The sequence below is a fragment of the Amphimedon queenslandica genome, unplaced genomic scaffold, assembly GCF_000090795.2.
Source record: "Amphimedon queenslandica unplaced genomic scaffold, v1.1 AMPQUscaffold_13255, whole genome shotgun sequence".
NCBI classification, from domain to species: domain Eukaryota; kingdom Metazoa; phylum Porifera; class Demospongiae; order Haplosclerida; family Niphatidae; genus Amphimedon; species Amphimedon queenslandica.
This window is the reverse complement of record NW_003546509.1, coordinates 11,946-38,524: the sequence shown is the minus strand read 5'-3', so window position 1 is coordinate 38,524 and position 26,579 is coordinate 11,946. Positions and strand designations below refer to the sequence as shown.

Genomic DNA, 26,579 nt, shown 5'->3' with positions numbered 1-26,579 from the left:
CGACACAAAAACAGAGAAATTATTGAAATTGAAAGTAAGATACACAATCTAAAGAAACAGTTGGAAGACAAAGATACAACTGGTGAAATCGTGGCTGTGACTTGGTCTATCAATGAAGAATGGAAATGGTTTCATTGGAGGACACAAGAATTTATCATTAAATCGGAACATGAAATTTCAAGTCATACAAAATGGACAAACGGAAAATGTCAGTTCAAAGAGGTCGTTCAAAAACCAGATGCCATTAATGGAAGGATTGAAGGCAATTTCATGCGTGGGATCCATGCCTCTATTACTGCTTACACACAAAAGAAAATAAAATATGCTAGTGAGATTGAAAATTTGAAGAAAAAAATAGAAACAAAAAATAAGAGTCTTACAGAGTGCAAAGATGAATGGGAAAAATATCGAGCTGAACAAAAAGAAAGTTTAGAAGAAATAGAATTATTAGAAAAATATATTGCACAAAGGCGTACTGCAGCTGAAAAATGTCGCTCGAATCTCATGACAATGGAAGATGCAGCAACAAGGCTGGAAGAGTTGAAAGGAGAAAGATTTGATGATTAAAAATTAACTTTAAAAACAAAAAAATAGTTAGAGAGTTTAGATTATAAAACTTAGAATTTTACTCAATACTTAGTAATATCATTAATATGATTTATTAGTGTCACATTAATTTTACATGTATGTGTATTTTCCTTATCAAAGCAAAAAACATATTAACTCTTGTCAAGCATCAAAAGTTCATAGACTTCAAGGAAGTAGTGTATAGGATGGATAGTTTTGCTATGCACTCAAAATGAATGCCAATAACATTATGATCATTACATCATGAATAATAATGAGATGTAAACTAGCGCATTTCCAAATGAATTTCATCATTTTTGATGCATAGTACATCTACATGAATTAGTGTTGTGCAGTACTCTATTTTCTGTTTTAGTTCTAGTTTTAGTTCTACCAACTACTCCATTTCTACTTTTAGTTCTAGTTTTAGTTCTACCAACTACTCCATTTCTACTTTTAGTTCTAGTTTTAGTTTTACCAGTACTCCATTTCTAGTTTTAGTTTTAGTTTTAGTTTTACCAGTACTCCATTTCTAGTTTTAGTTCTAGTTTTAGTTCTGCCAGTATTCCATTTCTAGTTTTAGTTTTAGTTTTAGTTTTACCAGTACTCCATTTCTAGTTTTAGTTCTAGTTTTAGTTCTACCAGTACTCCATTTCTAGTTTTAGTTCTAGTTTTAGTTTTACCAGTACTTCATTTCTAGTTTCAGTTCTAGTTTTAGTTCTACTAGTACTTCCATTTTAGTTTTAGTTTTAATTTTAGTTCCATGCCAAATTCTGATTCTGGCCTTATAGTTCTAGTTTTAGTCCTACTAATACACCATTTCAAGGTGATTTTTATAATTTTTTAATGTAATTTAATTTTAATAACTGAAAAGGGTAGCATTTTAGTTCTAGTTTTAGTTTTAGTTATTCAAAGTGGTACCATTTTAGTTCTAGTTTTAGTTTTAGTTATTAAAAGGGCTCTATTTCAGTTCTAGTTTTAGTTTCAGTTATTAAAAGGGTAGCGTTTTAGTTCTAGTTTTAGTTCTAGTGATTTACAAGTGCACATTTTAGTTTTAGTTTTAGTTTCAAGTCCTTAATAGCTAAATCTTTAGTTCTAGTTTTAGTTCCACTGCTTTAATTTGTCAAATTCTAGTTTTAGTTTTAGTTTTGGTTCTTTGTATCAATGTAGTTCAGTTCTAGTTCTAGTTCTTGGAACTAGAACTAGGAAAAAAATAGGTGTACTAAAATAGATTTAGTTCTAGTTCCGTTGGAACTAGCACAACACTAATACACATATATGTACTTATGTTGTATAGAAAGTTTGAGCTGATTCCGATCTAAATTAAATTTTTTACTTTTTTTAAAAGTTGCTCCAAAATCAGGTAAAAGTCCCTGTACTATAACGTTACACCGACAAAAGATTGTTATACCGGTATTTTAGGGTCCCCATATTGCATAACCCCAGCTTAAACAAGCATACTAAATTACTTAAGTTTTAGTTGCAGGCTCCCATTGCTCCTCTCCAAAAAATTATACAATTCCCCTTAGCCTCATCCCAATAGAAACCCTGGCATACCTTGCCCTGAAAGCAGTCTTGATATCACAGTACTTCCTATCTACTCTGAAACCTTTAGACTCTAAATAGTCAGTTAGAACCTTATGAGCAGTTTCCTCCTCGTAGTTAAGCTCTGGATTAGACCAAATTTCTTCGCTCAGTCTCTTCAGCGAGTCTTTCTCTCCTTCTATTGCTTCTGATGCAAGGTTTTTTACGTTAACAAGCTCAGGATTGTCCGCCATGATCGAGGCAATGATGAGTAGCATCAACTCACGGTCACACCCCCTGGTATCTAATTTGCTAATGGCTTCTTTGCAATCCAAAGTGATTGGAAATGGACCAGTGTGAAAACTGAAAAGGACTTTAGTCTGAGGCTTATTCACTGAAGAAAATGTAGGTTTATTACAATATCTACACTACATTCCTCATCTGTTAATAAATTCCTACTGTTAATAAATAATAGAGAGTGATAAGCAATAGGGGCTTTAGTCTCGCCACGACTATAGGGGCTTCTGCAGTTAAGTGCTGATGATTGAGAATGGGGGAATGATGTACAAGTGGAAATGTTATAATTAGAGATCTAGTTTCCTAATTTAAAATCAAATTGGGTGGTGCAATTGTTCTAGTTGTGTATATATCTAGACTACATTAGATACACAACTACGAACAATTTTATTTATTATATCTTTTCTTTTAGACTCATAATGTTACCAAAGTATATGTAGATCTACATGTAATCACTTTCAGATGTTCTTAAAATGAAAACATCAAGATTTGAAATCATAATGCGTATGTTAAATATACACATATACTACATGGGGTTAATGTGATTGATATCTATTTACAAAACAACTTGAAGTTTCAAACCAAAATATAAAATATTGCATAGTGCAAAGAATACAGCATGAATGCTTGACTGTTAAGTTTACACTCTCATATACACTGTTGACTGTAGTTGCTTTTTAAGCGAAAAGAATTTATAGACAATACTAATCATTATAACGGGAATCATTATAGTCACAGCCATGACCAATGTGAGATAGATGATTAAAAAATAAAGCAAATTTTCATCTGTCTCACAAGATGTGCTGTCCGTATGGTTGTAAGATATACTTCCATTGTACACAACTGACACATTGGTTGTTATGTTGCTGCAGTGCATCATGTAGACTGACACAGAGTCAATCTCAACTCCAAACTCATCTGCTGTTTCAACAGTAATGGTAAGATTATACAATCCTTCTCTGATGATCACTTCCTCTCCTGCCTGACCAGTGGATATGAACTGGTTAAGCAGATACGTATTGTTATTGCTTGCGTTATTCACTGCTTCACCAATTGACTTGTTGTTCAAATGCAGTATGAAGGCATTAGACGAACCATCATTACTGTAGAGGATGTCATGGACTTGCATCAAGCATGTTTCCTCACTGGTTACCTGGAAGAATAAAGCTATTTGTCCCTCTTGTTTCAAAAATACTGCCAGACCATTAGCTGCTCCACTTCTGTAGTGCTTTTCTGCGTTAGTACTGAAGCCATATTCTGCTTCAATCTCCACAATGAAATTGGCATTCGACAAAGGAAGAAGTAGCAATAAAGCTAGGAATAAAGCAATCACTGTATTCATAGTCTTTAAATGTAGATAAAATGCTGATTTTTTTTTCAACAAGTCTTGCTTGTTCTGCTTTTATATGCTCTTGCAATACCTGTGGTGAAATTTCACTTTAAGTGTTAGTTATTCTACATTGATTAAACAATTTCATTTGACAAGTTTTGATTCTATTGTGACTTTTGAAAGTGAATGATTCACAGATTCATTGTTTTCCACTAAAGATAACACTATTTCTGCGTAATATATGATGTGAATTGATTATGATTGTATGTGCTGTCATTGCTCTAAACTTTGTGTTACTAGTAAAGTATAATAATTAATCAATAGTCAAAACTGTTATTTATCTGTGCTACATCATCGACTCTAATTGAATTGTGTTATATTGCATGTACTAGTATAATGCCATTAACTGCACTGTGGCTTCACTTTAATGAGGATATTCTGATTAAATTATTTATTGGTAATCATGTTTAATCAATTGCTAACGAGTGTAAATGAGTATTAGACAGTTTATTACTGGAGGGCATAACATCCTGTGACTTTTTAATCGCATCATCGCATATTATTACTTTTTATTATATTATACTTTTTGTAGATGGACTCTAATTGTGTAGCATTACAAGAAAGGTGTCTCAAATCTTGACGTCCATGAGCATCAAGGAATGTTAGTAGAATATGCCATCAATAGCAAGAGAGCTATAGCTCCGTTGGAATCATAAGCACAAGGTGGGTAAAATGCATCTGAAGATCATAATACTTGTTGTATCTGTTATTTTATTATTTTAGTTAGATAAATGTATGTGCATTTGTGACTTATCTGCTCTAGAGAATATTGGCAAGAGGACTAATCAAAGGGTTTTCAATCAGGTGATTAATAAAGAATTAATACATAGAGTTGCTTTATGCACACATACATGTACATGTATACTGTACGCACAACTTTTGTATATGCTAGTGTAGTTTCTTTGTATTTATAATTATCAAGTACTATCTAATAATTAAGCCTGCATGGTTGACAGTTGCCACAAAAAGCAATGCAAATGAGCACAAAATTGAAATCTGACCAATCAACCTCAAAGCGTTTCTTTGCATCAAAGGGTCAGACTGCATGCCCATGCTATTTTGACCATTTTGTTGAACTTCGCATACTTCTTTTACCTTTATGTTCAGTAGTGGATAAAAGTTTGTGTATGTACATGTACATGTATGCATGTATAGACAGTACGGTGTTAATGTTACTACAGGCATACATGGTGTTAATCTATTCCTAATTATCCTGTAGATAAAAATATACAGCGAACTATTATTGAAATTTTTGCTCTTTCTGACTTTGCTGAGGGATAGCTAGCACACACCTACATTATGTGAAGAGGCAACTATTTGTACTTTACATGTGTATACTTCCAACATGTATTGTTTATACATGCATCAAATTATTATTCCTATGCTTCTTTTATATTGCCTCACTTATTCAGAATAATATCAAAGAAATTTGAAAACCTATAATTTTTAATCTTAAGGTACAAAGTAGTTTAAGATACCAAGTACACGTTATAGTGTGATGCTCTTCTCTTTGTCCATTCTCTGATATACCATATTGCATTAAACCTCTTGATGTGTAAATATTTCAAAGTGTCTTAACTTGATTAAGAATGGCTATAAATTTGTGTGAAGTTTTAGATCAGCTCTAGAATAAAACTTAATTTTAACATGTTCATGACTGCAACTGTGTAGTGTTTGCTGACTTTTGCTATGTTGCTTTTTAAAAAAGCACTATTAATTAAACCTGCAGCATTACAGATTTTAGATACGCCATGATTGCCATGATGTAATAAGAGTTGTTTTATCACACCATTATGTTAATTGCACATGTACATGATTGAAAGCATAATAGCAATTCTAGATGTTGATCGCATTGTTATTCATACCAGAGTGCTCCAGCTTATTAATTGCTACATGTTCTTGCGTATACTTGTGTTGAGATTAAATGTTTTATGTTTAATTTTTTTTAAGAAAATACTACAGCAGCAAAAAAATACAAAAAGTTCTTAATTAGTATCAATATTTCCAGTCAACCAAATCTTCATCTCTATGAAAAAGAAAACAAAGAAAGAGAGAGAAAGAGGAAAGGTTATATCTTAAATGCTATATATACCCTCTACAGTGAGTGAATCATTAGTAATAAAAACTATACCAAAGGCTAATACTACTTACTTCCATTTATCCATAATAGTAAATATAGTAGCAGATCTGGTGGCAGCTCCTTGTGTAGACAATAGAGCAACGGAGTAAATTACGTCCATGGAGTTTGTGACCTTTTGGGTAGGTGTTTTTGATGTATTTGCAAACCCTCTTTGAGACGCTGTTTTTGCATTTGTATGGCCAGCAAACTAGCTTACGACGACGACCTTCAACCTCAGCATCGGACTCCATGACAGCATTAGAATCATCTTCTGTTTGTTCCTCTAACAAATAATCAACAAGGCAGTCAAATTAAGTGTTTACTTACCACCAGTCAATTCAAAATCCTCAACAGCTGTGTCTAAAAGACAAACAATGAGTACTCATAATGAATGATTCATTCATACCATCTTCCTCCTGTACTGGGACCTCATTAACTGCTTTACCAAAAGCAGCACATGCCAACATCAGTAGAACTGACAATGTCAAGAGCTTCATTTTATTATTCCTTTGGTGATTTCTTGATTGATACAAGTTTTGTCACTGTTAATAACAACTGGTGCAGCTCTACCGTTCCTTCCTCTCTTATATACTCAGTGGTGTTGTTTTTGAGTGTTTGTCTATTGTATTGTGTACAGTACTGAACAATAAAATTAAAGCCGTAACTTAAGTCATGAGGGTATTGCTTATTAGATGATCTGTTGTCAATGTCTCACCTTCTTCCTATTTTAATTCACACATGAGACAGCATATTAATTTATTAGAGTGGGAGAGGTTGGTCTGGCTCCTACATACTGGGTATTATAGATTCTTGTAGGTTGGCATATATTAATATTATTGAATTGACTTTGCCATAAATTTACTTGATCAGAACTGTGTATATATTGGCATATAAATATGGTGTATGCACACATAAACTTGTTAGAATTTAACTTCCTATTGATATTACATTAGTTCACCCACATGCTATTATTAACACCATTAGAGGATTTGAATGGCTTGTTTACAAGACATTATAATGTATGATGCTTATCATTAGCAAAATTAGTATCTAGTATTGGCTCCAAAAGCAAATAGCGTAAAGATTTTTCAAGTTATGGCCATTTTAAGAAAACTCCAAAATTTTGAAAGAACCCAATGCTGTTTGCCCATGGTTTTTCCAAAAAATAGCTCTGAAATTAACTCCAATTTTTATTACATTCTTTGATACATATTATGTCCTTATGCTATGTAGAAATTAAGTTTAATAAAAGAAACTTTATTGAAGTTGGAATTAGCTCAAACTTTCTACACAGCATTAGTACATCAATATGTATCAAAAATTTAATAAAAATTTGCGGTGATTTTGGAGCCATTTTTAAAAAGAAACCATGGACTATAGCCTCAGGTAATTTTCAGAATTTCAGTGTTTTTAAAATGGCCTTAACTTGTAAAATTGAAGTTAGAATCAGCCCTACACAGAATAAGTACATCAACATGTATCAGAAAATGTAATAAAAATTTAGAGTGATTTCAGAGCTACATGTATTTTTGAAAAACCGTGGACTATAGCCTTGGGTATTCTTCAGAATTTGGGTGTTTTCTTGAAATGGCTGTAACTTGAAAAATTGATGTGGCAATCAGCTCAAACTTCTACACTGCATAAGTACATCAATATGTATCAGAAAATTGTAATACGAATGTGGGTGGTTTTGAAGCCAATTTTGCTTTTGCCATGCTTTTTTCTGAAAAAATGGCTCTAAAATTAACCCCATTTTTATTACATTTAGAATATGTATTTATAATCTCATGCTATGTCAAAAGTTTAAGCTATTTTTTTAAGTTATAAAAAAATTTTAACTTCTTATACCATTTAAATTCTAATTTCAGTAATTTTTTAAATTCATTTTAAACTTTAAGTCACATTGGTCATCTTACTATTGTGAGTGCATGCGCTCTAAACTCTGTGCTTTTCTCATTATTTCATTTTGCTGGTTGCATGAATAATATGTAAAGTAATGCGCAAAATTAGCAGACCTACTGTATACTGGCATACGACTCCTATGTGCCTATTGGTCTTATATGATACAGAATATTTTTTGTTTCAATAATTTTTTTTAAACTACAGTTTCACAAAACTACACCAAAAATATAGAAATGTTTGTTAATTAATTAGGGTCAATATTTCCAGTTAGCCAAATACGTATCTTTATCCTATGAAAGAAGGAGAGAGAGAGAGAGATCAAGCTTAAATTATTAATGCCAACTTTAATGTATAACAAAACCAAATACTACTTACTTTCATTTATCCATAATAGTAAATATAGTAGCAGATCTGGTGGCAGCTCCTTGTGTAGACAATAGAGCAACGGAGTAGACGACGTCCATAGAGTTTGTGACCTTTTGGGTAGTAGTTTTTGATGTATTTGCAAACCCTCTTTGAAACACTGTTTTTGCATTTGTATCGCCAGCAAACTAGCTTACGACGACCTTCAACCTCAGCATCAGACTCCATGACAGCGTTAGAATCATCTTCTGTTTGTTCCTCTAACATATAATTAACAAAGCAGTCAAAGTAATTGTTTACTTACCACCAGTCAATTCAAAATCCTCAACAGCTGTTTCTAGAAACGAAACAATAAGTACTCATAATGAATGATTCATTCATACGATCTTCCTCCTGTACTGGGACCTCATTAACTGCTTTACCAAAAGCAGCACATGCCAACATCAGTAGAACTGACAATGTCAAGAGCTTCATTTTAATCTTTTGTTCTTTCTTGATTGATACGACTTGTCACTATTGATATAACAACTGGTGCAGCTCTACTGTTCTTTTCTCTCTTATATACTCAGTGGTAGTGGTTGTCTATTGTATTGTGTAAAGTATTAAACAATATAATTAAAGTTGCAACTAAATGTATTAGATGATGTGTTGACAGTGCGTATCTCCTCGTCTTCCTATCTTAATTCACACACGAGACATCATTAAAGAGGGAGAGGTTTTCTTAGCTCCTACACACTGATGTACAAGAGAATATTGAGTATTATATCTAGAATTTTGTTACTTGCATTAACAGGCAAAAATTGAATTGGCTTTGCCATAAATCTACTTAATCTGCAAGGTGTATAGATTTGTATGTGTTTGTTTTCTGCACACTCCTAATAACAACTTCCTATATATATAATCATTCAATTGATTCACCCACATGCTACGAGTAATGCAATAGAGTTTGTTTGTCTGCATGAATTACTGATGTCCTTGTGGATCTACTGTTTATTAGTATAGTTCATAGAGTAGATCTAGTCCAAGAATCTACCATTATAGTATAGTGCATCATAGAGTAGATCTAGTCCAAGAATCTACCATTATATTTATTGTGCATATCCCTTTGCATACAGATATGGCATAACCCATTGTGAATACCTCTAGTCTGGCCATGTGAGACTAGAATACCTCATAATTTTACACTTTGCAAAAAAGATGAACCAAAATAATGTGCATGTGCTGTTCGCTACATTAAACATTCCATATCTAGTTCAACTGATGAATTTACAAATTAAACAAATAAAAAATCAACAAAAATTTAACTTTGATATAGGGAAATAGACTTATCTGTTCTCATGTGATTAATAGTTTGAGGGAATGAGCCCATTTCTTGAGCAGCAACAATAATCATCCCATCCTCAGTTGTCAACTGCAAATATGGTCCAGTCATAAAGGCACATCCCTGTCCATGTAAGAGGAGTACTTCTGGGAGTTCTTCAGTAACAATCACTGCTTTTATGGCTGAAAGTGAAATGCTGTACCGACAGCAGAGGCAACATGCTCTTTTGTCACCACATCGAGTAGTTTCATAGCAAAGACGCTGACCATCAGTGTAAAGGAGACCAGATAAGACGTTATTTTCAAATATAGAGTGCCCCCGGACAACGACAAATCTTTTGACTCTCAAATAAGCTTTGATTGAGTTGTCTTCGAGTACAGAAGATTGGAATATACAGCAACCCATTGCTCAATTGCATCACGCCCCTCCTGAGCCACTCCCCCTGCTGATTCTGCATCAGAATTAATTTTTACAAAACCATTAAAAATTATTATTGTTATTCTAAAAATCCTCAAATTTCTTTTGAAGTTCTTTTTTAAGTAAAACTTGATAGAGTGATGAAATGCCAAGGTCACGATAAACATCATCACTTGCAAGCAACAGCATTTCTCCATCAAGTTGACTTTCTTGAACGACCTATGAAAGTGAGCAAATCTATAATTTCTACATACCAGTACTTTCATTTACGTTATGTCTTAAGTAAATTTATAATTCTTAGGTATAATAGTTAGGTTTAGCTACACTCAAATATTAAATATTTTAAAATTGAGGTTTAAAGAAACAACAATGCTCAAACTAGCAGTAAATTAATTTTTTTTAGTACTTACAATCTACCTTTGCAAATTGACTAAATCGTTTATTCTCCATCAAAAATTGTGCTAACAGTTCAGAAGAAAACACATGCTCCAGCTCCTTTTTCTCTAAAAGTCTTTTAAATTGAATCTGGAACCTCAATTCATAGATTCTATTGGGTATTTGTAGTTCTTTCAAATCTGGCGATGGCATGGTCAAAAGGGAATAGACTATATCTCCACTGATTCCAAATGTTTGAACAAACTCAGCACTATCATGCAATCCCATTCTCTCTAATAGTTGAGCAACATCAGTTTCTGTAAGTTTGCTAGCTGCTTCTGATAGATCCTCGTCTATACAATAATAAGAACTATTAATGCAATTTTAATTCTACAAATGTATTACAACTATAAAATATGTACAATTAACAAGAAATGTTAAATGATGAACATGTTACCTTCTATCATGTATAAACTAGGATCTTGCTTGGGCGTTGGAGGATTAGGAGCAACAGCTCCAGTTGTATTGCTGTCAGTGCTAATGGTCAAATCCTCAACACTTGCGTCTTCAGCAGCTCTGTCTTGAATACTTAAAATCCTAGAAAGGCTAGAGTTCATCATCAACTAATTATACTCAATAAATTAGCAGATTTACCTTGTAAAATTAGGAGAAGGAGGAGATTCAATTCTTGCATTATCTACTTTTTGCTTCATTGACACATTGTGTTGCTCTTTCTGTCTTGTTTCTAGAAGATGCAATAACCTCCTGTGTAAAATAGACAACAATAAAAATGTTAGCAAATGAAGACAGGGTCTTTTATTTTGCCTAATTTTGGAGCAACTTAAAAAATTTGTAAAAATCTAATATGATCAAAAATTAGCTCAAACTTTCTACACAAAAGAGTACATTTATATGTATCAGAGAATGTAATAAAAATGGAGAAATTCCTTTTTTATTTTTAATAAAATTGGCCAATGACCCTGTGCTATGTATGTACCTTCTTAATGCCAACTGGAGATGAACATAATATTTAATTGATAGAGAAAAGATGTATGAATCCAATTTCCTCTCTTTATCTACATCACAAATCTATATACAAATGAAAAAATATGCACTGAATGTTTATTATATTCCATACTTTAGTAGATCTATCGTCAGTGGCTTTGTAGCATATTAGCCTCTCCATTGCAAATAATTGATGCATAGCATTTTTAACAGTATCTTCATCTATAATAATGACATAGTATAATCATTTTATGATTAAAATTAATATTTAGTATTTAAACAAATAGATTCATGTACAATTCAATGTACCTTCATTTTCAATCTTCTCCAATATTTCTTCTTTTCCATTTAGATTAACTTTCAGATCAAAAGGAAGATGACTGAAGTCATAAAAGCCAATCTTAACCCATTCATGGAACAACTCAGATATATCTTTCACATGTGCAACATGAGTCTCAGACAAATTGTTGTACTGGTTCATAAGAAGTCTAAAAATATACACGAAGGGCAAAACATTTATGTCAATAATAACTAATAATCAGCTGTGAAATATATGCATGCAGGCTTACCCTGATCTGATTTTATCAGCAGCACACAATGAAATACCAACGTCATCAATCTTAATGTTATAATATTTATTCAAAAAACTTTTTATTGTGAGTGTATCAATTCCAGTCTCTCCTTGGCTAGATTTCTACAAAATGATAACATTGAATACTCCTTTTAAAAATCAAGGTCTCTTAATAATACCTCTAGTAGCATCTTCAATATTAAGCAAAGGCCACCACAAACACTCAAAAGCCCATCATAAGAGAGAGAATGAAATACAGTCTCAATTTCATGCAGCTCCATCTTTGTCAGTGTAGCCTAAAATAGGATATTGTAAATAAGTAAAGTGAGCTAAAATTCCCAAAGGTTATGCCAATAAAAGTGGGGCAACAGGCCCTGAACTGGGGCACACCTCAAGGCTATATATAAGGCTATAGGCTATTATGGTACATATTGTGCATGTATATGTCCTAGCAATAAATGAAATAGGAAGCTAATAGTAACTTAATTCTCTAATAATGACAGCTCACCATAAGTGAAGGATAACGACTTAGCCTTTCTACTGTGTCTTTATAGCCATATGTTGCTGTATAAAACCTGGAAATCGAAATTTAAATATTATTATTAATAATTAACTTTACTTACAGTCCCCTAGGAACTTCTTCACAAGTGGAGCATTCACTGAAGGCAAAACGCTTTAAAAACCCATTCTTTTCCACAAACTGCTTGTGCACTATGAACTTTTGAACAATTTCACTTTGAATACCTTTAAGAAAGTATGCCTACAAAGGCAATAGAAATATTATATTTGCAAAGCATTATAATTAAAAATCATATTTCATTCGCATTACACTGAAGTAAATTGCTTACCCCAGGCATGACATTGTGTGGTATAGAAGTATCAAGTTCATAGTTATCATAAAGATTAATACCAACATCAAATGACTGGTATTTCTCAATGATAGTCTGTAAATCACTAACATCATAACAACTATAAAAAATACAAAATAGAGTACCAGTATATTTTAAGAAACTATTTGATATACAGTTAGTTTATGCATTGTAATTGTAATAAAATGAAATTAGCCTCATGCCTATGCTATAGCAAAAAATCAAAATCGTACTTTAAAGTAGTGAAAAATTAATTTTAAGTGTGAAAATTGCACAATTTGATATACTTCTCTGATACTCCAAATGAGCAAGTGTGCTGTGTAATCTCCCAGATTGGTATCTTAAACTGTGGCTTGTAGTTCACAAAATGATAGCTTGTAGAACAATGAGTGTAAACAATCTCAAGGAAATGATTATAACTGTCAACCTATCATAATCATATTAAGTTTATTTGTGTTGTATTGAATTTATTATAATCTTACTATTTGAATTATGATTCTGTACAGTGTACTCTTCCCATCTTCAGTTGACACCAGATCATAAAATGTAATTCCAGTGCCAAATGTTTCCAAGTTTGATTCTTCAGTTAAAGAAAGCATTGCATAGCGGTCATACATTTCTATAAATAAAACAAAAGAAAAATCCATGCTATCTCTAGCATTCAATCAAGTCAGTAGTGTTTCAGATAAGGAAATAGTGGCATTATTGATTTTGTTACCTTTGATTTGACGCAACTGGCCTAGTCTTTTCTCCTCTTGGTCAGGAAAATGTTGCTGAAGAATTGACGTCAAGACTTTTAAAGTCAAAGTATCTTTAGCTACATCCAATGTAACCATGTAACATGCTTGAGAGTGTATCCAATTGTAAAGATCTATTAGAACAGGTAGGAGGTGAGCACCAGTATTTAGTGCTGAACGTCTCAAGAGGAACTGATAGAGGACATAAAGTTTTGAGTCTACATTGTAAAGATCATTGGAGAATAGAATGCAGTATAAGAATCCATTCTTGGCTGGGCAAATATTTAACTCAGGAACACTCCTAGATAACTCCCTAACATGCATTGATATGACATAATAACATATTACCAGCAATAATTTAATTGCATTTACCTCATCACCTCACCAACTGTATTACCAAAGGTTGAAAATTTCTTTTGAGGAGACTACAATGATAGCATTAAAAATTTGAAATACAAGCATACACTAAAAATTTCATACCTTCATCAACCTCCATGCTTGCAAAAAGACTTCATTATGAAAAATACACTCATACTGAGCAAGATTATCTTCATCTGGTAATTGCTTGAAGGCTTTCCAGCTTTTATCAAATCTAAGAGTGCTCAATGCCTATTAATAAAACAATAATATAGCTTCTACCATTAATTTGTTTCCCCTTTCTTCATTACCGTGTACATATTCTGAATCCCAATACTGACAAGTCTTTTTCTTTCTTCACGTGACAAATTGAACTCAGTCATTAGCATATCCCATAAATCTTTTAGCCTTTTAAGACACAGTGAAACAATATTGGGCTTCTGATCAAAAGGAGAAGACCTAATAATGTGAGGTTTAACAGCAATAGAAAGACAAAGTAGCCCATAGTTCATCCATTGAGTAAATATCACAGAATAGCGTGTTAGGCTATTCCTTTTTGTAAAACGAAAAGTTTGATTTGTTGGAAGTACAACATCAAAATAATAAGTATCATTACTCCCAGTCACCTATGAAGTGGATAGAAACAACAGCTAAGTTGTAGTACTAAAAATAAAATATGTTTGACTCAATACAAAAGAGACACAACTAATGTTAGCAGCTCTACACAAGCTTACCATAGTTCCAGGTACAAATTTAGGATTAATATTCTGAGTTGAAAAGAGATGTTCCCAAAGATGACAGCAATTCTCTTCATTACCAAACAAAATTGCAGCCAATTCCATTAAGCACTCCACATGCTCTTTGTCCCCCTCACCTAATTTGGTTTACATATATATGATGTTTATATACTGATTTGGAGGGATTACAGCTATTTAGAACCCAAAACGTGAGTGGATTCTAAATAGCTGTAGTCCCATAAATAACATGGGTTTGTAGTGTAAATTACTTCTGACAAAGAAGTCTTTCAGGTTATCAGACGGTGTACCAGCATGGCTTGGGTCAACAATCCACATTAAGAAGGGAAGGAAGACATCCTTATCAACATATTGACTGACACTATCTTGCAATACTCTTTTAACTACTAAAGCCCTTGCATTAGTTGGAAAAACCTCCTTATATATAGCAATAAAAATGGACATATTGAACGTCCATTTTGTTTTATCATTAGAAGTCTTGTTACTGTAACTATATATAATAAAAACAAAACTTTATATAAAAATTACTTAGTACAGTTAAGTCATTTTCATATTGTTATACACACAAAAGGAAAATATTACATACCAAGCTAAAGCAACTTTCATAAGGTCATCCACTCCTTTCTGGCCATTGAATTTGATTATAAAAGTAATTGATCTGTGAATTTGTGTATATATTGCATGTCTGCTGGAGTGCTTATCCTTCAAATACAACAATAGGGGTAGCTCATCTCTAGAGGAAAGATTCTAAAAAAACACATTAAATTTAGTAGTACCATAAGTTATATACCATTTACCTCTCGAGGGAGGGCTCTGTGAATCGGTTGAAGGCAATGATAGTCATGAAGATTTGATTGAAACTGTGTTGTCATCATAGAGAATAACATTCTTTCACTTTTACAAGCACAGAACAACCTACAATGAAATAAATTACCCAGCCATCTACTGAAGATAGAGTAATACCTCATAAGCAAGATCAGGCCATTGCCAGTCAAATCCTTTTTTCCTTTCATAACTAGGTTGTTACTTTCTTCAAGCATACTATTCAAGCCATCATAAGCATCGGCCAACTATGAAAACAAAATTGCATTACATTTATAGCATGACAAACAAGATAAAGCTAATATACCACTTGTCTCTCATTTTCAGTCTTCAGTATAGTAATTGAAAGTGATTTAATCGTCACATGAACCACAACTTGTCTTTCGACAACAACTAACTTTGACAAGGGACCAGAATAGCCATTAAGCTATGAGAGTTGATTTAAATATTAGCTGCTCTAATAAGTATCAATAGTGTACTTTCTGGTAATGTGACACAAGCTCTTGAAACCTGTGGCTTTCCCTGTATAGTCTGCCTGAACTAGTCTCAAAGTACATATCACACAAAACATGTTGAAGCCCACCCTACACAACAAACATAAAGTATGTATTTTATGCATCAAAGCTCTCTGGTATAAATAGTAATAAGAATTCATATATATATATATGTATGCACCTTGCTTTGTGATATCATTTTGGGATAGCATTTGAAGTAAGGTACTCCGTATGATAAAGGAGACTCTTTGTCAGATCCTTGATTGATAGCATTACACAGGCCAATCCTTACCTAATTTAAAAGATTAGTAAAATAGAGCATTGATTTGGCTAACTTTAGCAGTAAATAAAAGAAGAGGGTTATTTTCATTGTTCATTTTAACTGATGCTTCTGTTTCTGCATTGCTGTCAATGCTCCCTTTCAATAATAACAGAGAGAACAGATGCTTATACATAGCTGCAGTACGCTTCATTTTCTCAGTTGTGCATTTACTGACAACCAAGCCAATAATAGAAAAGATAAAAGCCGTTGTCTCTGGAGTGATGTCATCATAGTAAAACGTTATGTAGTGATTGATTATGGTCTCAATGATAGAATAGAAAGGTAATGTTGGATAATAGGTTTGATCATGAAGTAAATCCAGTACGTTTTTCTTCTTAAAGACACTGAATACAACAGTGTCAATCAACACAGTCAAACCAATGATATTTCCCTAGAAGCGGTATACATGTAGTTCAAATATTTACACCAATAAGCTGTATTATAATTGCTAAAAAGTTACACAATTTTATGTGTGTATAGTTAGAATTCTCAACTACTTACAGAATCAATTTCAGCTTTTAGGCTCTTTGTAATTTCAGTGACAAAATTTTCAGGTGAAATAGTAAAGGTGTTTTTTGAATCAATTGTTATCATATGATTAACAGGAAAAGCAACACACAATATGATCCACTTGCTCTTCAGCTGAGAAGAAAATGCACTTGTGGAATGGAGCTTGAATAAGTTCATCTGTTACAAAGCAAAGGAATCATTAAAAATGTCATTGAGCAAGTAAATGCAGCTCTTTAAAGCACTTACCATTCTATAATATAAACTTCCAAGGTTTTTCATCTTTAACCCAGTATCACTGCTTGGATTTGAACAAGAAATCAAAAGACCATCATAAAGTATTTCAATGATGTGCTGAACCACTAATGTTTCATCAGTGAGATCTAACTTTTGCTGTAAGCTTGAGTACTTAGGCATAATTTCTGAGCACTCATCAAGTATTCTTAGCAAAGAAAGTGAGTCGGCATCTAGCCATGAAACTCGTAAGTGATAATGCAGTTGAGCCAACTTCAATGGAACATTATCTAAAACAAAAGGACACAAAAATTAAATTACAAACAATTTGGCAGTGCAACAAGCATCATAATGTTACCTGAATCAACATGAGCCAGGTGCTGTTGCAGGCAAATCTTAGAAAATATCCCAACAGTTCTGTCCAGCTGCTTTGTTATTGCATCATTAAAATATCCAGCCCAAAGTTGAACATCTTTCAGCAATTCAACCACAACTTTAATGATACTTTCATCTTCCTATAAAGTATAATATTAAATTGATATTTGTTAGACTATCTGGTATGTAAACTGGTTGTACCATTGATAAATCCTAATACAGAACTAACCTTGATTAATATTGCAATCATTTTTACTGTTTGTTCAATTTCCTCTTTTGTTCTAGTCGAAGTTACTCCTTTTAACTTTTGCTCTGTCTCATCTTCTGCCACTACTAGCTCTAGAGGCTCTAGTACAGAGCAAAGAGCCTTGTTGACGAGTGCTTCTATTGATTTGTAGACAACTGGAAAAAATGGAAAGCGAGGTACAATGTTCTTTCTGTCATAAGAGAGTAATATGTGATGATTGAGAACAGTGAGCTCTAGCCTGATCTCTTCAAGAGATTTAGGAAGTGGAAGAACTGAAAGTATTTCAAGGAAAGGACCTACAAATTTTTCTTCTCCTTCTCCTCGACCCATTACGGTGTGCATTGCCATGTTTTGATTAATCATGAACAAAAAGTACAAAACAAAATTCTTGAAACTAGATTGTATGGTAGCTTCTATGGTACTGGAAAGAGTGCAGGTGGACTGATACGTAACTGCATAATTAGCTGCATGATGGGACAACTCGTACATGGTGCTCTTCTGCCAGTAACTATTAAATCTTTTCTTTATCACGCTGTCAACTTTTAAATCAAAGAGAAGATTTTTCCAACATTTCTTAGGATCTGCCTCATTAGGAAAATCATTTATGCGTTGTATAGGAATGCTGTTTGAAATCATGGGAAGCCATTCTTCAATCCACAAGTTCAAAATAGAATCTGGTACAAAACTTTTTGTCTTCACAGGCTTTACAGTTTCTGTTGTATCACTTTGAAGAAGACAGATTTTAAGCCACTCTTCCACATCTGTATTTGCTGTCGTTTTTGTCTGTCCAATCATATCCATGTAGATGTGTCTCCAACCACTTAGGAATATTGAAGGATAGCAATGAGAGTAAAACATGTTGGCAGGGAAATGAAGTATGAGAAAGATAAGTTTATTGGCATTCAGCTCCTTCTGAGTTAGCTCTGCTTCTTCAATGAGTAGCCTTGTGTGGTTAATGGTGTCTTTGTGTAGTTTGTTCATGTCAGCTGAGAGAAGGAGAACGGTACAAGAAGACGAGAAAAACTGGTTTAAAATGGTATTCAATTTCTCCTGACTTGTCAATTTTGTGATTATGAACGTATATATTTGGTCAGAATCCATCTTGAAAAACTCAGCTAGCAATTTCTGATCTTTCTCTTCTTTTTCTGTTCTTGATTTGATGTAGAAATGTGCTGGTATAAGTTCAAGAAGGACTGGAGATGTTCGCGTGTAGCAAAGGAACTTTCTGACTACACTAGCCTTTTGGTTTTCATCCATTTGACATTTAATGATATTGGTAAGTGAAAAATGGCGTTGGTGAATAAGATAGCATGATTTATAGTAATTTTCTATTTCTCCACTGTGTATGACAAGTGCTTCTGGTGTCATTAGGTAGAGGAGTTGCTTGGTAAAATGTATGGTCATCAATTTACTCAGTAAATGATATATAAAATTCTCTTGTTCATTAAAGGAGACCGTTGCTTCATTTAAAAACTCAATATCTCTCTTAACAAGAGCCTCTCGTTCTTTTGCATTGGACTGTTCAAAAAATGCCTTGAACCCTTCCTCTTCACGATGATTTAAATGCTCTATTAATTCACTAAATTCCTCACAATGTCCCTAATATAGTTAATATAAGTATAAAATACTAACTAAGTATACAATAACTAACCAATGGTAAAGCTATTCCAAACTTGTCTGAAAAACAGTCAACAATTTGTCTTACAAAAACTCCTACATCTGTATTGCACTGGCACTGATGCTTTTCATTAGAATCAACCTCATCTGAAAGCGGTTTGTTACTGCATTCATATGATTCTTGCTTTATTAAGGGACGATTACCACCAGTTTCCTCCTCAGACAAAGAAACAATCGAAAGCAAAAGGGAATCAATAGTTTGGTTTGTGAACCCATAAAAACTAGACTCATTGCACTTTTGAACAAAACTCATAATCTATAATGAGAGAATGTATAATTTAGAATATTGCACTCATGGACTTTCTCCACAATTAGTCAAACTTACATTATTTCTCATGCAATCAAAAAATTTTCTGATGCTTTGACTGTGCTTGGACAAAGATTCCTTAAGTAGAACCTTGTGAGTCAATGAAAACTTTTCAAATCGATTAAGGAAAGGTCTCTCAGTTTCTGACACTTCAGATTCACTAATAATCATGGCACAGTTAAAGAATGGACTGACGCGAGTTGGTTTAATGACCGGACCAATAGCCACATTAGAGTAGTAAGACTTCTCCCCTTCATTTATTGTACTATTGATGCAGGTGAAGTGCTGGTTGAATAGGTCATAGAAACATTCTTGTATTTCTTCAGCTTGATATATCATGACAGTGTGACCTTGTGTGACAGAATGCCTAATGGCACTTGCAGTGTATAGCTGTAAATAAAAAAATAGTATTATGCTTATGTACAGTACATACTATTGATTACACTCACCTTTTGTGAGTCATTGTCTCCTGGTAGCTTAGAGCAAGAGAGTATTCTAGTTTCATTCCTTTTCAGTATACCAAAATTAAAAAGTTGCCTGACAAGCGACTGGTCCTCGCTGCTATCAATAAGTAGCTTGTAGCGATTTTTGTTTTCAGAATTGAGGTCTTGGGACTTTCGTATAAAGCTAGTGCGCAATATATCAACTAGTGACCTTTGCTGTAGTTGACTGGGATTAGAACCAATCTATAGAAAAGGAAAAAGCATAATACAAAGTTTAACTTGATATTACTCATGCTTAATAGTAAAATAAGGAAAAAAAACTCACAATTCCAAGGAAAGCTTTTAAAAGTTCATCAAATTTATTTGTCCCACTAAAATTTTGTTCAAGAGCCATCACGACAGACTGTGGTGAAATTATCTGCTGACCAGTGGTATTTAGAGCAGTAAAAAAGTATATAAAGTCTCTCAGGCCAAAGAAACTATTATAAACTGGAAGAGTCATCATTTGCTCATAAATCTTTATAAAGCCCTCAATGATACTCATGTTGTCATTAATGCGCTCATCAGGTTGACCATGACAGAATGAGAATCTAGCTAACTGGAGCAAGTCCTCGTGTGATGCTTCAGTTCTATATACACTAATAGCACGATTAGTTTTAGCAGCATCCAGCACAGTATTGGATAAACCAACAAATGAAACCTATTATAAAAAGTAAATATAAACTATTAATAATGATACTAACATGAAAAAAATTATTTTTGTTTTTTTAACTTGCACTTTAATAATGTACATATGCTATTAATACTATCATGTACATGTACATACCTTGGGATTATCTAAAAAGTAATGAAGCACTTTTAGAGACTCATGAGTGTATTCTGGAATACCAGCTTCATCCATCAGTACCACTGACAAACTCTTGATTCCTCCTTCATCAAAGGTCTTCTGTCGTGTTATTGCTCTCTGAAAAACAACTTCAATCTCATGTGATGTCGATTTCCTGGAACACTGATAAAACTGAGGATCCAGACTCCTAAACAATTCAGAGTTCTCAAGCTTTTTCTTGTTTGATTTTGTACCAAGAAAATTTTTTGCCACAATTTTAAACGAGAGGGTTTTTGAAGAACCAGGAGGGCCAACGATAATAACTGGAATCTTTGTCATTGTGCATACTATGATAGCATAAACATTCTCCCTAAGAGCCTCAGTGGGAGCTATACCTTTGGGTAAATCTATGTTTTCAGACACCCAAGTCAGCTCATTAGACAATGCTTCATTAAAAGTTACAGGAATGCCACACTCTCCAATGGTATGTTTTTCATGCATGATCTGTTTAAAACGCTTCCGAAAACTTTTCCTTTCTTCTCCCCCAGGTTGGACTGTTTTTTGAGACTTTATAATTTCGTCACTCAAACGAAAATAATACACTAGTGCCAATGATATAAAAACTGCACGAACAGAAATCCTAAATTCAGACTCTTGTCCATATTTTGTGTCACATGTGAACCATTTCTTGAGATAAGAATACAACTGAAAAACTCTTTTAATGTCTCTTTGACTGACTGTGCTCTGAGCAAAAAGTTTAGCATCTTCTTCATTTACACCCTCTAGGATAAGGTTCTCACAAGCAAAAGCTCGGATAAGGTCCTGTGCTTTAGCTATTTGCTCAGCAAGGAAGGAGTATTCGAGCTGAGGCATGTCTTCATATTCAAGACGAAACTTTTGCTTAATGTATTCCTTTTCATCTCCCTTTTGCAATTGGCCATAATCCCACATTATAAGCTTGAGTGTTGGTGGAAGGTTCTGAACGTAATATGTAGGATTAAACCAGCCCTTTTTTTCCTTTTGAGTTGATTTGGTAACAACTGCTAAACTATTGGCCCGATGAGGATTACAGGCAGCAACTATGAAGATGTTTCCAGAAGTAGAAATAGACTGTAAAGTAATAAAAGGTTATTTAAAATAAATTCAATTCACTCAGCACATATTGTTTATGTCAGGGTTTCCCACAGTATTTTGGCATAGTCCTCAAATGGCTTCTTGTCCGTAGATTGTCAAGTTCCTCAATTTTTCCAAAAATGGCTGGGCTAAAACTCTCCACTTTTATAAAATTTTTTGATACATATACATATCTTTATTGTGTGTAAAAAATTTGAGCTGATCTGATTAAATTTGGATTTGTATGAATTTTAAAAGTTACTCAAAAATTGGGCCAATGAACAAATTTTGTCAAAAATGGCTAGGAGAGAATTTTTACTTTTTATAATTTTTTCTGATAAATATACATCTTCTAATGTTGTGCAGAAAATTTGAACTGATTCCAATCAAACTTAGATTTTTTATAAATTTTTAAAGTTGCTCAAAAATAGGGCTAATTACCAAAGTATAGCCTTTGGTTGCTGGCCAAATTTTGCTGAAAATGGCTTAGAAAAAATTCTTTATTTTTGTAATTTTTTCTGATGTATACACAAGGTTTGATGTCTTGTAGAAAATTTTAGCTGATTTTGATCAAATTAGGATTTTTTATGAATTTTTGAAGTTGCTTCAAATGCCATGCACAGTATTGTTGTACTGTCAGCTCATAAAGCATGCTGTTTAGTTCACTTAGCATGCTTTGTGAGAAACCCTGGTACGTAAACAACTAAAACAGAAATTAAAAAATTGAGAATCATGCATTATACTTACTAGCTGCATAAATAAATTACATATTACTAGACAAATTAGATCAGGGATAAGCACTTATATTGCCAGAAAAAAATTCATTGTGGCTTTGATTTAAAATCACAATGAGGCTAAGGCCTTTTTCCAAAAATTAATATAGTTTTTCTAGATATTCTACCACTAACACACACAGATGTTACACTTAAAAACAACTCACTCTTCCATCTATTGTGCCATCAATGATGATCTCTTTCATAAAACCAGGGCAACATGAAGTGTTAATTTCATCTAAAAATACCTAAATAAATGAAATAAAAAAAAAAATATATATATATATATAATTTGCTTAATTAGCATGCTTGTACAAACAAAATGTATTTTATTTCTGTAACCAACATACTGTTAAAATTGGCTTCTGATAAAGTGTCTTTAATTCAGGAGAATGCTGAATAAAATTTTCATAGTAAGAGTTCAATGACTCAGCATGCTTTTGAACATCACGGAAGAAATTCTCAACTTCTTTTGCAGTCATAGCTAAAGCAAATAAATACAAAATAATTATTTGTGATTGCAATTAATGTAGCTACCTGAATGAATGTTAATTTTATAAAAAGTTTCCCTTAGTCTACCATAAAGAATGCCACAAACAATTTCTGCCATTGTCTAAAAATTCAATTAATAAAGGATATGTGGACAATAAGAGTAAATCAATAACTACTACAAAAATCAATGTGTTAAACATGAATGTTAATGACCATATAATAGTATTAAAAGAAAAGTGTTTCAGAGCTAAAAAGTTTCATACTATCTAAACTAATATGTACATTTCACCACAGACCACAATGCACTGTTTTTTTGCAATTTTCAATTTAGTAACTTACATTTTCATCACAAGTACTCCGTGCAAAAATCAAGAGCTCACTAAATTCTCTATCATTTCTACACAGTTCGTGTGGGATTTCAAGACTTGCTATAACAGGATCATACATGTTAACTTGAAATTGGCTCTTCAGAACAGTAAAGAGAGTAGCAGTCGAGTTTGATGGATCTTGAAACTTCAGTAGCTCAGTAATAATATTAAGAGCACTTTTCACATTAGTCTCAAATTTATGATCTTCCGTAAAAAGTGAAAGAGCATCTTCCAAAGCTTTTTTCTGTGATTCATCATGAGAATCTTTTTTTTGAAGCAAGGATAGTTTCTCTTTGAAAAAAATCTATGTAAAAGAATATAAAGAAATCCATCACAATAATAAATAATGCATCATGATAATACATAATAATGATTCTCCATTATTCACTGTCATACTAACTTCTATTCGACTTCTCTGTAGAGTCAACTGCTCGTTCCATGAATGATTCCAAAGTGATGACAAAAGTTCCAATAAGAATGTTTTTCCAACTCCTGTCTCTCCTTCAATTACTACTGGCATGCCACACTCCTTCCTCTCATGAATGTTTAGCATTTTGTGAACAAAATCCTTTGTGAGAACATACTTCTTCTTTTTTATTAGAGCAATTTCACCCTTTTCATTTTTCCTTACATTCAAAGCAAATGAAAGGTACTCGTGAAACATTTTTGTGCTGAGGCGTATTCTAAAAGTAAAGGTATTGTCATGATTTTTTAATACTTAAATGACTGACCTATCAGGTGGTATAATAATGCCAATACTTTTTAACTGTTCCAGTTTTTTATCAGACAATTCTTCTGGATTTGAACAAAATAATTTAAACGTGCCTCCACCATTTCCAACATCATAAATAAGCTAAAAGAGAAAAAAAACCACATTGGAAGTTCTGCAAAATACTAGTAATTCTTATACTTGTCTGTGACATTTTGAAGACCATGACATCGAAAGTTTGCAAAAGTTCGGTACCTCCTGTAGCATTATATCAAATACATTTGATCTCCATTTAGCTGTGTTACATTCCCCAATCTTATTACCATCATCATCAACAACTGGGTAAGGAAGTCCAACGTTATTTTGAAAAAAGACACTATCCTCCATAAAACGGCAGCGCCTTTCCATATACCTAAAACAGTAAAGTAAATTGAAATTTATAATGTATGAGCTTTGATTAGCATTACTACATGTAACTGTAACTGCAGTGACAAAAAGAAGGAGTATACATTATCTATATGTAATTAGTATGCCTAAAAATTCACGCATTATGCTATTTCACTGCTCCACTCATCACGCCAGAAACTGGCATAACAGCTCAAACTTTCTACATAGTATAAAGACATCAATATGTATCAAAAATTGTAATAAAAATGGGGGGGGGGAATTTTGGAGCCATTTTTGAAAAACCATGGGCTATAGCCTTGGGTATTTGTCAAAAATTGGCCATTAAAAAAATGTCCATAACCCAAAAATATTTGTCAAAAACAGCTTAAACTTTCTACATAGCTTAAGGATGTCAATATGTATCAGAAAGTGTAATAAAAATTTGGGATGACTTCGGAGCCATTTTTTGGAAAAACCATGGGCTATAGCTTTGGGTATTTGTCAAAAATTGGCCAATTTTAAAAAATGCCCATAACTTGAAAATTATTTGTCAGAAACAGCTCAAACTTTCTACATAACTTAAGGATGTCAATATGCATCAGAAAGTGTAATAAAAATTTGGGGTAATTTCAGAGCCATTTTTTTGAAAAAACCATGGGCTATAGTCTTGTGTATTTGTCAAAAATTGGCCATTTTAAAAAATGTCCATAACTCAAAAATATTTGTCAAAAACAGCTCAAACTTTCTACATAGCTTAAAAATGTCAATATGTATCAGAAAGTGTAATAAAAATTTGGGATGACTTCGGAGCCATTTTTGGAAAAAACCATGGGCTATAGCTTTGGGTATTTGTCGAAAATTGGCTAATTTAAAAAAATGCCCATAACTTGAAAAATATTTGTCAGAAACAGCTCAAACTTTCTACATAGCTTAAGGATGTCAATATGCATCAGAAAGTGTAATAAAAATTTGGGGTACATAATTTTGGAGCCATTTTTTCGAAAAAACCATGTGCTATAGCCTTGTGTATTTGTCGAAAATTGGCCATTTAAAAAAACGTCCATAACTCGAAAAATATTTTTCAGAAACAGCTCAAACTTTCTACATAGCATAAGGACATCAATATGTATCAGAAAGTGTAATAAAAATTTGGGGTAATTTTGGAGCCATTATTTTGAAAAAACCATGGGCTATATAGCCTTGGATATTTGTCAAAAATAGGCCACTTTTAAAAAATGCCCATAACTAAGAAATATTCGTCAGAAACAGTTTAAACTTTCTACATAGCATAAGGACATCAATACCTAAAACAACAAAAATTTGTCAATTATTACATAGCACTATAAGTACGTTAAAAACAGGAGAGAGCATAAGTTTCATTTACTTGAGGTAAATTGTTGTCATCAACTGGTTACCAGATGCCGTTGAGGGCAAGTGCTGCTCAATAAGCTCATGGCACTCATCTGGTTTTACTTCACCAATAATTTTATCAATCTTAATTATCTTGTTATCACCTAGAATAAAAAAGAGAAGGAAGTTTCGCATTGCATAAAATACTGGACATACGTTTCATAAGATGATCCAAGTTCTTGTCGTGATATCCCTTGAGATACTTACAGACTAACTGGACTCCACTGCTGCTAACATCGTAAAGTGATGGAGGTTGTGTTTTTTTGCCAAGGAGAGCAAAAACAGGAAAAATCTCATCAAATTTTTTTAATGATCTTTTGAGTGATTCCTCGTCCACTGAAGTCACAGAATCATTACGAGAATAGGCACTTAATGATTTATCAGAAAAATCATTAGAAGCTTCAATGGATACTCTGCGATCAATAGCTTCTTGTATAAGAGGAATATCCCAGAATGGTGCCTATTATACATAGTGTGTGCCAAAGGAATGAGTGAAACTTGATT

General features: G+C 33.0%; 2 protein-coding genes and 1 long non-coding RNA gene across 3 annotated transcripts in view; 2 read left to right on the top strand and 1 right to left on the bottom strand.

Annotated features, from left to right (window-relative positions):
- LOC109584014 (iduronate 2-sulfatase-like) overlaps nucleotides 1-567 on the top strand; it is a 2,987-nt gene extending 2,420 nt beyond the window's left edge. The window contains exon 2 of the mRNA XM_019999572.1: nucleotides 55-567. Coding sequence (XP_019855131.1) covers nucleotides 55-567 — 513 coding nt within the window. The remainder of the gene's footprint in view (nucleotides 1-54) is intronic.
- A 1,827-nt stretch (nucleotides 568-2,394) lies between these two features.
- On the top strand, nucleotides 2,395-4,435 carry LOC109584018 (uncharacterized). The gene is made up of 3 exons (XR_002185807.1): nucleotides 2,395-2,496; nucleotides 2,801-2,892; nucleotides 4,311-4,435. It is a non-coding gene; the product is annotated as an uncharacterized LOC109584018 (long non-coding RNA).
- Nucleotides 4,436-5,705: 1,270 nt separating this feature from the next.
- The window catches only part of LOC109584013 (uncharacterized), a 23,677-nt gene continuing 2,803 nt past the window's right edge, over nucleotides 5,706-26,579 (bottom strand). The window contains exons 6-53 of the mRNA XM_019999571.1: nucleotides 26,232-26,535; nucleotides 26,050-26,179; nucleotides 24,480-24,690; nucleotides 24,301-24,422; nucleotides 23,970-24,252; nucleotides 23,541-23,873; nucleotides 23,247-23,322; nucleotides 23,060-23,193; nucleotides 22,877-22,957; nucleotides 20,824-21,933; nucleotides 20,323-20,697; nucleotides 20,004-20,240; nucleotides 19,573-19,944; nucleotides 19,222-19,503; nucleotides 17,553-19,169; nucleotides 17,307-17,463; nucleotides 16,964-17,238; nucleotides 16,709-16,894; nucleotides 16,221-16,598; nucleotides 16,067-16,177; nucleotides 15,871-15,975; nucleotides 15,699-15,818; nucleotides 15,533-15,639; nucleotides 15,367-15,484; nucleotides 15,156-15,316; nucleotides 14,821-15,059; nucleotides 14,549-14,688; nucleotides 14,126-14,440; nucleotides 13,938-14,066; nucleotides 13,830-13,882; nucleotides 13,439-13,770; nucleotides 13,203-13,339; nucleotides 13,008-13,147; nucleotides 12,700-12,820; nucleotides 12,475-12,611; nucleotides 12,360-12,426; nucleotides 12,031-12,147; nucleotides 11,850-11,974; nucleotides 11,590-11,768; nucleotides 11,414-11,502; nucleotides 11,273-11,364; nucleotides 10,930-11,040; nucleotides 10,733-10,881; nucleotides 10,318-10,628; nucleotides 8,546-10,119; nucleotides 8,467-8,499; nucleotides 5,930-6,180; nucleotides 5,706-5,804 (exon numbers count right to left, since the gene is read on the bottom strand). Of these exons, the coding sequence (XP_019855130.1) occupies nucleotides 9,985-10,119; nucleotides 10,318-10,628; nucleotides 10,733-10,881; nucleotides 10,930-11,040; nucleotides 11,273-11,364; nucleotides 11,414-11,502; nucleotides 11,590-11,768; nucleotides 11,850-11,974; nucleotides 12,031-12,147; nucleotides 12,360-12,426; nucleotides 12,475-12,611; nucleotides 12,700-12,820; nucleotides 13,008-13,147; nucleotides 13,203-13,339; nucleotides 13,439-13,770; nucleotides 13,830-13,882; nucleotides 13,938-14,066; nucleotides 14,126-14,440; nucleotides 14,549-14,688; nucleotides 14,821-15,059; nucleotides 15,156-15,316; nucleotides 15,367-15,484; nucleotides 15,533-15,639; nucleotides 15,699-15,818; nucleotides 15,871-15,975; nucleotides 16,067-16,177; nucleotides 16,221-16,598; nucleotides 16,709-16,894; nucleotides 16,964-17,238; nucleotides 17,307-17,463; nucleotides 17,553-19,169; nucleotides 19,222-19,503; nucleotides 19,573-19,944; nucleotides 20,004-20,240; nucleotides 20,323-20,697; nucleotides 20,824-21,933; nucleotides 22,877-22,957; nucleotides 23,060-23,193; nucleotides 23,247-23,322; nucleotides 23,541-23,873; nucleotides 23,970-24,252; nucleotides 24,301-24,422; nucleotides 24,480-24,690; nucleotides 26,050-26,179; nucleotides 26,232-26,535 (10,503 nt within the window). The 3' untranslated portion in view covers nucleotides 5,706-5,804; nucleotides 5,930-6,180; nucleotides 8,467-8,499; nucleotides 8,546-9,984. The remainder of the gene's footprint in view (nucleotides 5,805-5,929; nucleotides 6,181-8,466; nucleotides 8,500-8,545; nucleotides 10,120-10,317; nucleotides 10,629-10,732; nucleotides 10,882-10,929; nucleotides 11,041-11,272; nucleotides 11,365-11,413; nucleotides 11,503-11,589; nucleotides 11,769-11,849; nucleotides 11,975-12,030; nucleotides 12,148-12,359; nucleotides 12,427-12,474; nucleotides 12,612-12,699; nucleotides 12,821-13,007; nucleotides 13,148-13,202; nucleotides 13,340-13,438; nucleotides 13,771-13,829; nucleotides 13,883-13,937; nucleotides 14,067-14,125; nucleotides 14,441-14,548; nucleotides 14,689-14,820; nucleotides 15,060-15,155; nucleotides 15,317-15,366; nucleotides 15,485-15,532; nucleotides 15,640-15,698; nucleotides 15,819-15,870; nucleotides 15,976-16,066; nucleotides 16,178-16,220; nucleotides 16,599-16,708; nucleotides 16,895-16,963; nucleotides 17,239-17,306; nucleotides 17,464-17,552; nucleotides 19,170-19,221; nucleotides 19,504-19,572; nucleotides 19,945-20,003; nucleotides 20,241-20,322; nucleotides 20,698-20,823; nucleotides 21,934-22,876; nucleotides 22,958-23,059; nucleotides 23,194-23,246; nucleotides 23,323-23,540; nucleotides 23,874-23,969; nucleotides 24,253-24,300; nucleotides 24,423-24,479; nucleotides 24,691-26,049; nucleotides 26,180-26,231; nucleotides 26,536-26,579) is intronic.